Source organism: Chiloscyllium plagiosum, chromosome 39 (assembly GCF_004010195.1).
Source record: "Chiloscyllium plagiosum isolate BGI_BamShark_2017 chromosome 39, ASM401019v2, whole genome shotgun sequence".
Taxonomy (NCBI): domain Eukaryota; kingdom Metazoa; phylum Chordata; class Chondrichthyes; order Orectolobiformes; family Hemiscylliidae; genus Chiloscyllium; species Chiloscyllium plagiosum.
The window spans coordinates 3,528,103-3,540,184 of record NC_057748.1 but is presented as its reverse complement, the minus strand read 5'-3'; the positions used below and the strand labels follow the sequence as shown (position 1 = coordinate 3,540,184).

General features: G+C 45.0%; 1 protein-coding gene across 3 annotated transcripts in view; it reads right to left on the bottom strand.

Moving 5' to 3' along the window:
- The window catches only part of LOC122541963 (lysoplasmalogenase-like protein TMEM86A), a 24,474-nt gene extending 12,606 nt beyond the window's left edge, over positions 1-11,868 (bottom strand). Inside the window, exon 1 of one of the 3 annotated variants that reach the window (XM_043679254.1) lies at positions 11,749-11,868. In XM_043679254.1, the coding sequence (XP_043535189.1) occupies positions 11,749-11,769 (21 nt within the window). In that variant the 5' untranslated portion in view covers positions 11,770-11,868. Of the gene's footprint in view, positions 1-332; positions 468-10,010; positions 10,278-11,748 lie in introns of those variants that run through there. The other 2 variants (XM_043679255.1, XM_043679252.1) reach the window with 2 other exon arrangements.
- Positions 11,869-12,082: the final 214 nt, after the last annotated feature.

Below are 12,082 nucleotides of genomic sequence, written 5' to 3'. Positions count from 1 at the left end.
GACTCCCCTGTCATCAGACCATCCTTCCTGTATCTACCCTGCCCAGTTCTGTTCGGATTTTACAGGTTTCTGTGAGAGTCCCCACCCCATTCTTCTGACTTCTGGTGAATATAATCCTCATTCATTCAATTTGTCCTCCTAGGTCAGTCCTGCCATCTCAGCTATTAGTCTGGCAACCCTTTGAGGCACTTCCCCCAACAGCCACAGTGTTATTCCTAAAATGAGGAGACCGTGCTGCACACAATACCCCAGGTCTGGTCTCACCCTGCACAGCTGCAGCAAGACATCCCAGCTCCTGCACTCGAATCCTCAAAGCTATTATTGACACTTACCATCGCAAACCTTTTTTTCTGTCTCCTGGAATCATGACCCATAATATCCATTTTCCTCTATTACTTTCTCTGTTTGATTCTCTCTCTCTCTTTCTCTCTCTCTCTCTCCTTCTCTCTGTTGGATGGCTTCCTGAGTTGCTACTGATATCTGTTCTGTTTGTGGACTTTCTCCTCCATTATCTCACACTCACTGATAAAGGGAACACCTCAGATAGTGGCCATATGCTGACCTATCGATTGCAGCTAATAATAAGCAGATGTAGCTCTGACTAACTGACTGTATGGATCAAAATCCAACAACGTCACACCCACTGTGTGTCGCTTCTTCCATATTCCCTTTCTGAGCATCTTGTCTTTCGCTAGTTTGGATTTCTTGGTTTCAGGACGGTAGCTTCTGCCCATCCGATACCTTGTCTAAGATCTTAGTAGGAAACACACCAGGATTAAAAGGTCGTAGTTTCAACTCCCATTGCAGAGGTTAAAGCACCAAATCTGGACTGATAATCCCAGTGGAGCCCTGAGGGACTGTGCACTCTCTGAGGTGTCTTCGTTCGGAAGCAGTGTGGACCAAGGACCATGTGGTGTTCAATAGATACAAAAAACTCCCATGACTACAAATTTGTAAAAGAGCTGTGGAGATTCCCCTGTCCACTGTCCTCACTAATGGTTAATCCTTAGACCGACACGAATGATTCGGTCATTATTACTGTCAATGGGAGCTGGGGCTGTGTACAAATTCATCGCCATGCTTCCTGTGTTAGAACAGTGCCCAGACTTTGTAAACTACTTCCTTTGGTGTGAGGTGCCACCACATTAAAGGATGACAATCACCCTGCAGGCAACGACGGGTCATTAGAATCACAAAAGACTTTGAGAGACAATTTGACCCACCCTTGGGATCCGGATGTTTGATCTTCAGAGCTTTCTTTTCACCTGTCTTTGCTCGACTTCCACCCAACAGCGGACGTGTTCAACCATTTGTTTTCTGTCTAACTGAAGCATGATTGGAAGTCGCACAATACCAGACTCCGAAAGCTTGTGACTGTAAATAAACCTGTTGGACTGTAACCTGGTGTTTTGTGACTTCTAACTTTGTCCATCACTGGCTCCTCTATATCATGAATTTTGATTGAGTGAGTGTCTATCTGTCGGTTTTGAAGTTTAAGTTGCGTAGTAATAGTTTAGAAATTCTTTTCTCTGCCTTTTGTTAATGTCCAGTAAATAGAGTTGTTTTCTGTTAATAACAACATTTTGCAGAACATTACAAGCAATATCTGTCTAAAACATTTGTGGTCTACTGCCTGCCGTGTAGGGAATATCTAAACGTTCATAGAATCTCTACAGTGTGGAAGAAGGCCATTCAGCCCATTGAGTCCACACTGACACTCCGAAGAGCATCCCACCCAGACTCACCCTAACCTGCACATCTTTGGACTGTGGGAGGAAACCGGAGCACCCGGAGGAAACCCACGCAGACATGGGGAGAATGTGCAAACTCCACACAGACAGTCGCCCTGAGACTGAGGCATCATGCCCACTTTGGAGAGACACCCTCAAGCTCCCTAAAATAATGAGTAAAGTATATTGTCACAAATACACATAGGATTAAATCAAGGGTTCAGATTTCTTACTATTTACTAATCAGAGATTTCCCAAATGAATTTACTAGATTCAAATTGATCTGTGGTTAAAAAATCCATTAAAAATTGATTGTGGAGATGTTTATAAAGCCAATAGACAGATACTCAATATTAAATGTCTATGTATCCAGAGAGACCCATTAGAACATTTAAAGTTGCACAAAAGCCTTCACAGGCAAAGATCAAAGCATGGATACAAACATTCAATAATGGGAACTTTTCAAACAGGGGACAAACTGTTGATGTCATTAAGTTTATGAAGTGGACCTCTGAAATCAAGATTCAGTGAGCCATAAAAGTGAGTTAGTAAAGTGACTTATCTGGCAGATACTCCTGATTGTAAGAAGAACTATCGTTTATAGCATGTTAACGGGATATCATTATAGGGGGAAAGATAAGGTACCAGTGAGTACCTTTGATTGTGAGAGTAATGGGGCAGGGGGAAGGGTGTGACAGAGACAGTGAAAGCAAGGTTGAAAGATGTAGACAGTTCATAACTGCTGCAGTCTGACTAGCTCATACTGAAATATTGGGTCCATTATGTCATGATGTGTAGTTTGAATTATAGGTTTGTTAGAGACTATAACTAATTAAGCAGGATGCACATGGATATTAAAACATTTAATGATAAAGATTTACATAGGAGTTAAAAATGAAAAACTCTAAAGGGTTCAGAAAAGGTTTACAAGGATGTTACCAGGGTTGGAGGATTTGAGCTACAGGGAGAGGCTGAACAGGCTGGGGCTGTTTTCCTTTGAGGGTCAGAGACTGAGGGGTGACCTTATAGAGGTTTATAAAATCATGAGGGGCATGGATAGGGTAAACAGACAAAGTCTTTTCCCTGGGGTGGGGGAGTCCAGAACTAGAGAGCATAGGTTTAGGGTGAGAGGGGAAAGATATAAAAGAGATCTAAGGGGCAACTTTTTCACACAGAGGGTGGTACGTGTATGGAATGAGCTGCCAGAGGGAGTGGTGGAGGCTGGTACAATCGCAACATTTAAAAGCCTTGGTGGGGAGGTGCCGGTGTTGGACTAGGGTGGACGAAGTTAAAAATCACACAAAGAGGCAATCTAGGTTTGTTCAATATATCGTTTTAATTGCATTATAATGATATAAATTCTGTGTCTTATGATCCTGCTCCACTAGTTACCTGATGAAGGAGCAGCGCTCCAAATGCTAGTACTTCCTAATTATCCTGTTGGACTATAACCTGGTGTTGTGTGATTTTTAACATTTAAAAGGCATCTGGGTGGCTATATGAATATGAATGGTGCAGAGGGATATGGGGCCAAATGCTGGCAAATGGGACTAGATTAGGTGAGGTCATCTGGTTGGCATGGACGAGTTGGACCGAAGGGCCTGTTTCGGTGCTGTACATCTCTATGACTCTATGAATCTATATTGAGCAGAAAAAGGATAATCCTAAATGGAGATGACACACAGGTGCTGTTGATTAAATTAGTATTCAGTACAGCCAATTAAAAATTATAAACAAGAGTTTAATCACTATGAAAGAGGCCTTGAAATACAGAGCAACAATATAACGAGGTATGGAAGTAAATTGTTAATTACAGGAGAAATACTGGAACAATCCAACAGACAGGAATGGTAGAGATCCATGAAGTAACTCCACTGAGGCCGGTGTCCAGTCACCAACTCACCCTTTATTTCCACGTGCACAGTATATGCGCTGTGACCAGCCAGCTCAGAGCCAGTCCCGAGAGCAAGGAGAGTCTCTGAATCTCCTGTTTATATGTGTCAGCCAGGGCTCCCTGATTGTCCTGGGTTAACAGCCCCAATCAGGGATCTCATACTCAATGCGATCCACTTGGCCAATCTCATTCCAGTCGCTATAATCCTTATCACACGCACACCCGATAGAAATAAGGATGTGACAGTACTCATACAGAAATCAAAATACATTGCTGACAAACATTTAACAGCAGTTTTTACGAATTGAAAGAGTAGTGGAGGGCTGTTTTCCCTGGAGCCGTTGGAGGCTGAGGCGTGACCTTATAGAGGTTTACAAAATTATGAGGGGCATGGATAGGGTAAATAGACAAAGTCTTTTCCCTGGGGTCAGGGTGTTCAGAACTAGAGGGCATAGGTTTAAGGTGAGAGGGGAAAGATATAAAAGAGACCTACGGGGCAACTTTTTCACTCAGAGGGTGGTGCGTGTATGGAATGAGCTGCCAGAGGAAGTGGTGGAGGCTGGTACAATTGCAACATTTAAGAGGCATCTGGATGGGTATATGAATAGGAAGGGTTTGGAGGGATAAGGGCCGGGTGCTGGCAGGTGGGACTAGATTGGGTTGGGATATCTGGTCGGCATGGACGTGTTGGGCCGAAGGGTCTGTTTTCGTGCTGTACATCTCTATGACTCTATGATTTGATGAAAGGACGATCCATGTGTGAAAACAAAGTGTATTTACTGATTGACATTTTATTCTTCTAAGACTGAAAGAATAAGGAAGAGAAGAAAGAAGCATAAAAATATGATTAGATAACAGCTCACACCTTCAGAAAAAAAGCTCCATTGAAACAGAGGTTTGACACAAACACCCACAAAACTGGCGAAGTATAATGACAACATGAACCTGTCACTGAGATTTCAGACAAAGAGCAGGCAGGGGGTCTAGTTTAGTTTGGCATTATATTCAGCATGGACAGGTTGGAGCGAAGGGTCTGTTTCCGTGCTGTATGACTCTATGACTCCAATTACAAAGCCTCAGATAATAATCCTCAAAAGGTATTTTCTTCCACTGGAGAAGGTCGTACTCACTCTGGGTTCTATGGCTTTTCTATTCTTAGGGGAGAAAGTGAGGTCTGCAGATGCTGGAGATCAAAGTTGAAACTTTATTGCTGGAACAGCACAGCAGGTCAGGCAGCATCCAGGGAACAGGAGATTCGACGTTTCGGGCACAGGCCCTTCTTCAGGATTCTTAGATATTTCTCGATGTTCTTAGCCATTCTTGAGTCATAATAAATAAATCAAACGGGATCCTATTCGGCTTTTGGTATCACATAATATATTACTTATCCACTTAAAGTGTATTGCTTGTTAAATATTGTCAATAAAATTTGAATGAGCAAATTATCTCATTTAAGGTTTTTCTCTGCTACAGTGTACTTAAATGAAACTTACTATCTTAGACACTTCATTAAGTGAGGAAGTGTGTTCTCTGATGAGAAAAATCCCAGATCCATATAATATCTGGAAGGTTATGACATGTTAAAGTGAAGCAGGCTATTCAGAGAATAGTACCAATGTGGGTCAGCTCCTTCTCCTCGAACTATAGAATCCCTACAGTGTCGAAGCAGGGCCATTCGGCCCTTTGAGTGTACACCGACCCTCTGAAGATCATCACAACCAGACCCAGCGCCCCCACCGCCCTATCTCTGCAAGATCTAGTCAACCCAACTAGTTTAGAAATTAAAATGAACAGTAAACTCCAACTGCTTTGGTTAGAATCAATTAGGTGGTTTGGTAGAATGGAGTAAAACTCTGTTTTGACCTGAGCTTGTTTTTTCTGGGCTTTATTCATAAGGAGAAAGTGAGGTCTGCAGATGCTGGAGATCAGAGATGGAAATGTGTTGCTGGAAAAGCGCAGCAGGTCAGGCAGCATCTAGGGAACAGGAGAATCGACGTTTCGGGCGGGCTAATGCCCGAAACGTCGATTCTCCTGTTCCCTAGATGCTGCCTGACCTGCTGCGCTTTTCCAGCAACACATTTCCATCTCTTTATTCATAAGGATCTTGTTTTATCAGAAATGATTCCCCCAAATCCACATCATGACTGGCTAACATCATATATCTTGGTAAATCTCTACAAGTTTCCTTGAATTTCTCAGTAATCCTTCTAGATCATCCCATTGGCCTGCTTCTGAGTATGGAAATATACTGTTTAACTGAACTGATTTAAAGCTTTTTTTAGCGCTAATCTCAATATGGCATATTTTTCTGATCGTTTCTGTCTGCTGAGTTCAAGCTAATCATTTTCATTTATACTTAAAGTTCTGGGTTTGTAAGATTAACATAGACCTCCCTCAGGAGGGACGGAGCAGTGGCTCAGTGGTTAGCCCTGCTGCCTCACAGTACCAGCAATCCGTTTGATCCCACCCCTTGGGTGACTGTCTCTGGGGAGTTTGCAAATTCTCCCCGCGTCTGCATGGGTTTCCCTCTGGGGGGTCAGCTTTCCTCCCACAGTCCAAAGATGTGCAAGTTAGGGTGGATTGGCCGTGGGAAATTGCCTACCGTGCCCAGTGATGTGCAGGTTGGTGGGTTAGCCATGGGAAATGCTAGGTTATGGGGGTGGATGGGATGATCTTCGGAGGGTTGGTGTGGACTCAATGGGCCGAATGGCCTCTTTCCGTACTGTGGGGATTCTGTGCGTTGGAGAGTCTAGAACGTGGGGTGGCGGTCTCAGGATTAAGGGATGGCCCATTCCGTACTGAGAGATTGTGTCATGATCTTGATGGGGAGAGCACAAAAACCAAACCACACTGTCTCACAGTTCGTCCCAAATGTGAAAACGACCAGTGTAGCCACAAGGCTGATTTAGTCACTTATTTCTGACCACCATCCAAGATGAAAAATTAACTCACACCAGGTTTCTTTAATAAACACAAAGACACAAAAACAAAATTATCCTTTACCAAACTGCAAAATGGATTACCAATCCCTAATAGACAAACTTAAAGATGTCACTTATAAATCCACAGTCATATTCACTCACACAAAGGATGGACATGACCAATGAGGCAGAAAGGTTTGCAGGAATTTTGTGTTTTTAAACCATAAATGAGAGTTGTATTCCTTGTACAAATCAATTGGGTTGATTGGGATTGAGACTTTTAAGATTTGACTGGGTAGATGGAAATGTTTTGTGAAGGAGTGGGGAGTGAGAGGTTGGTGGGTGAGTCTCAGACAACAAGGTATAGCTTGAAACTCACAGATCTCACTGTGCAAGAGGATAGACCCGAGGGGCTGAATGGCCTCTTTCTGCTTTACCGTCCTCAGTAACATTGATTCCCGAAGAGCCTTAAACTGGACGAATATGGAACTACTACAGAAAGTTGTGTACATAGCCCAGACCATCACGAAAGTCAACCTCCCATCCGTGGACTTCATCTACACAGCTCATGTTGCTTCAGAAAGGCAGCCAACATCATCAAAGAGCCCTCCCACCCAGTGATACTCTATTCCAACTTCTTTCATCAGGCAGAAAGGGCAGAAGCTTAAACACACGGATCAACATATTCAAGAGCAGCTTCTTCCTCGCTGTTCTCAGACTGCTGAATGGACCTCTCTAACTTCAAATGTAATGTTGATGTTGCTCTGAGCCCCTCGTGTGCAGCTGTAACCCTGTATACCTCACTCTGTCTAAACACCCTGTCATCTGCTCGTCCTGGTTTTGCAATGATCAGCACTTAACTGCTCACGAAACAAAACTGTTCATGAACTTAGATACATGTGACTATAATAAATCAAATCAAATCACTTGCTACACCAAAAAGGAACACTAGAATCTTTCATTTCAAAAAGTTTGTCTTTTATATTTACCGTTAAATCTTCCCGTTACTCTCATCAAGCTATGGTCTTAGATTTCCTAATCTCCATTCCAGAATCTGGTGCTGATTGGCAGATTAGTTGGGTTTTGGTGACCCCTAGTGCTTGATCTGCAAATAGCAACACCTGCTCAGTAATAACCTTCTCTGTGGTGTCCAGTTTGGGTCCAACTAGGGCCACTCAGCTCATTATGGTTAGAGACAAAAATACTGCAGATGCTGGGATCCAAAGTAGACAAGCAGGAGGCTGGAAGAACACAACGGCACAGTGGGTGGCACGGTGGCACAGTGGTTAGCACTGCTGCCTCACAGCGCCAGAGACCTGGGTTCAATGTGTGGAGTTTGCACATTCTGCCCGTGTCTGCATGGGTTTTTTCCAGGTCCTCCGGTTTCCTCCACAATCCAACAATGTGCAGGTCAGGTGAATTGGCTGTGCTAATGTTAGGTGTAGTGTTAGGTGAAGGGTTAAATGTACGGGAATGGATCTGGGTGGGTTGCGCTTCAGCGGGTCGGTGCGGACTTGTCGGGCCGAAGGGCCTGTTTCCACACTGTAAGTAATCTATCCTAACAAGCCAGGCAGCATCAGGAGGTGGAGAAGTCGATGTTTCAGGTGTAACCCTTCTTCAGGACTGGGGGTGGGTGTGGGGGGAGCTGCAGATAAGGAGAACTCAATGTTGAGTCCTCCGAGCTGGAGGCTGCCCAGGTGGAAGGTGAGGTATTATTCCTCCAGTCTGTGATGTGGTTTGTTGTGGCAATGGAGGAGACCAAGGATGGTCGTGTTGGAAAGGGAGTGGGAAGGGGAATTGAAATGGGTGGTGACTGGGAGGTCAGGTTGGCCCCTGCGGGCCTGGCTGAGATGCTCGGTGAACCGTTCCCTAAGTTTGCATTCAGTCTTCCCAATGTAGGGAAGACCACATCGGGAGCACCTGATGCAGTAAACTAGGTTGGAAGAGAGGCAGGTGAACCTCTATCTCAGTTGGAAGGACTGTTTGGGGCCCTCGATGGGGATGAGGGGGTGGTATACCAGCAGGTTTTGCATCTTTTCAGGGGATGGTACCTGGGGGTTCAGGCAGGTTGGTGGGGAGAGTGGAGCAAACCAAGAACTTTGAAGGGAATGGTCCTTGCAGCAGGCAGACAGGGGTGGGGAGGGGAAGATATTCTTAGTGTTGGGGTCTAGTTGGAGTTGGCAGAAGTGTTTAAGGATAATGCGTTGGATGTGCACCTTCTACCTCACCTTCCACCTGGGTACCCTACAGCCTGGAGAACTCAACATTGAGTTCTCCAATTTCAAATAACCTTCCTCCCCGTCCCCCGACTACCTTCCCAGCCCATGTTCAAATGCAGCAAGATCTGATCAATATCCAGGCTTGGGCTGACAAGTGGTAAGTAACATTCACTCCATACAAATGTTAGGCAATGACCATCACCAGTGAGAGATAATCTAATCACTGGCCCTTGACATTAAATGCGTTACCATCACTGAATCTCCCACTATCAACATCCAGGGGGTTATCATTGACCAGAAATTCAACTGGACTCAACACATAAATACAGTGGCTAAAAGAGCAGGTCAGAGGCTGGGAATAGTGACCCATCTCTTGTCTCCCCAAAGCCTGTCCACCATGTACAAGGTACAGGTCAGGAGGGTGATGGAATACTCCCCACTTGCTTGGATGGGTGCAGCTCCAAAAATGCTCAAGCAACTTAACACCATCCAGGACAAAGTAGCCGTTTAATTGGCACCACATCCATCACCTTCACAATTCCCTCCCTCCACCATCAGTAGCTGCAGTGTGTACCATCTACAAGATGCACTGCAGAAATTCTCCAAAGATCGTCAGTGGTTCGTGAAGAGTGGGAGGGGGCATGGGTTAACCTGGAGTTCAATTGCTACCCAGTGAAGATCCAGGAAGGAAGCTGACACGGTGAATTTAGCAGGGGGTCAGGAACCTGCAGGTATGTGAGAACAAATCATTGAAGGTGACAGGGTGGGGATGATAAAATGGCAAGAACTTGGATTCCATCAATAGATACAAAACAAGGAAGTTATAATAAGACTTCAATAAAACCATGGTTCAGACCCAACGAGGGAACTGTGTCCAGTTACATGAGGACTTTATACAGCGTCTAGAAAAAGTTAACAAGAAAGCTTCTCGAATGAGAAAGTTCAATTGTACAGATCGACTGCAGGAGCTGTTTGTCTTTGAGAAGGGGGCCTGGGGGATTTGATTGAGGTGTTCAGGATGAAGAGGGATCTGGATGGAGCAGATCAGGAGAAAGTGGTGGACCGATCAAGAACCAAGGGGGACAGATTTAAGATGATTGGTAGAAGAAGCAATGGATATATGAGCAGAACGTCTTTCCCACAATGATTGGTTAGGATCTGGGATGTACTGTCTGAGAATGTGGGTGATGTCAACACTAAAGTTCACAGTGAGGAATAGGCAATGTACATAGAAATAAAGACTTACATTTCACTAGCACCCTTCATGATCATCTGGACATCCTGAAGTATTTCACAGGCAGTGAGGTGCCTTTGTAGTCTCGTCATTGTTGCATTTTTGGAAATATAGCAACCAACATGTGCACAGGAAGCTTCCACAAATCGGAGAGTGATAATAGTCCAGTTTTCTGATGTTAGTGATGTTGGATGGAAGGAGAAAATCGACCCAGGACTGAGAAACAATGATGAGGTGACAGATAAAGGAGGCAAAGGGAGAAGCGGGAAGTGTGTGAGAGAGAAAGAGACTGAAAGAGAGGTACAGTGAGAGAGGCGGGAAGTGTGTGAGAGAGAAAGAGACTGAAAGAGAGGTACAGTGAGAGAGATGGAGTGAAGGAGATTGAGAAAGAGAGTGACAGAAAGTGGGATAGATAGAGCAGTGAGAGAGGGAGGGACAGAGACAGTAACAGAGAGAGACAGAGGCAGTGAGACAGACAGTGAGAGAGAGAGAGAGAGAACAATAGACAGAGAGATTGTGAGAATGAGAGAGAGAGAGAGACAGATAGACAGACAGAGACAGAGAGGTAGAGATAGTGAGAAGCAGATAAGACAGAGAGTGAGAGAGAGAAAAACACTGAGATACAGAGAGATACAGAACACGGTCAAAGCTCCTCTGAGGTTTCTGATATTCCTGAGCTCCACCTGCTACTGAGGGTTGTTTATCTCTGTCTCGTGAGGGTTAAATTTTGCTGTGACACGTAGCTGTTGTTTTCATCAGGCTTTGATATTTTTGCTTTTCAGAGAAGTGCTGGAGAAACCAGCAGGACAGGAGGTCACACACAGTTCCTGTTACTGTACAGTTTGTGAATCACAACAGACGCTCTGTGTGACCAGCAGCCTCTGCTCCACATCTCTGAACATCCAAATATCTTTCTCTTTACATTTCCCTTCCTCCAGACCCATAGGTAGAGTACAGACCTCTCCCCTGGGTCCACTGTTCCACTGGCTATTATCAATGTATCTTTGACAGTGAGTATTAATGTGCTATTGACCATGAGGAGCATGATGTCTGAGCTCAGCCATTAATGAGTAATTGTCTCTGAACGTTCCTCAAACCTGCAGCCTTCCCCAATGAAAGAACAGCATCTTCTTAGTTTGACACTCTGGGGGACAGGAGGAGGAGGAGTAAGGCAATGGCAGATTATAAAACAAGAGACCCGGATAATGTATCTGGGGAACTGGATTCAAATCCCACCATGGCAGCCGGTGGAGTTTGCAATGGCGACTATAAAGCCCTACTGGCTTCACAAATGGCCAAGAGGGTGTGGAAATCTGCCATCCCTTACCTGATCTGGCCTACATGTGACTCCAGACCCACAGCAATGTGGTTAACACTTAACTGACTTCAGGGCAATTAGGTCAGGTCAACAGATGACAGCCTCAACATCTTGACCCACGTCTCGTGAATTAAGACAAAATGCATTAATTGGGTCAGGGAGTTCAAAGCTGGGAGGCATAGATCTAAGGTGAGAGGGGAAAGATCTGAAGGGGACAACATTTTTCACATCTGACTCTCTGAGAGAGGAAATTGAGGATGAGAGAGTTTCGTTCGGAAAGGGGAAAGTGAAGTACTCAGTGACTGCTCTCAGCCCCAGCGCCACCAAGGATCCTGATTGGTATACTGTACTCTCAGCTCAGATGCAGAGTTTGTGGACTGTTTCCCGAACTCTGACAATGCCTAAATCCAGCTCCATTCCCATCTTACTTACCACTGTGAAACCGGAAGCCATGATGCTGGAGTCTTTGGCCTAGCAGGCAGCTCCTTCCCCTCTGCGGCCTGTCCTGTTGTTTGTACAGGGCCCTGTTCTTACTGTGACCACAGCTGCCCTGAAAAAGCCCTGGGGTAGAGATTGGCAAAGAACACTCTGAGTTAATAAGTTACTGAGCAACGCTGTGACAGAGCTGTGCAGGGAGAGCATGCTGCTGCTCAGGACCAGGGAGACAGAGATGAGAGAGATCTGTGCAGGAAAAGGGAGAGAGGTTAAAGGGAGGAGAGGGGTTAAAGGAGGAGAGAGGGTTAAAGGGAGGAGAGGGGATTAAAGG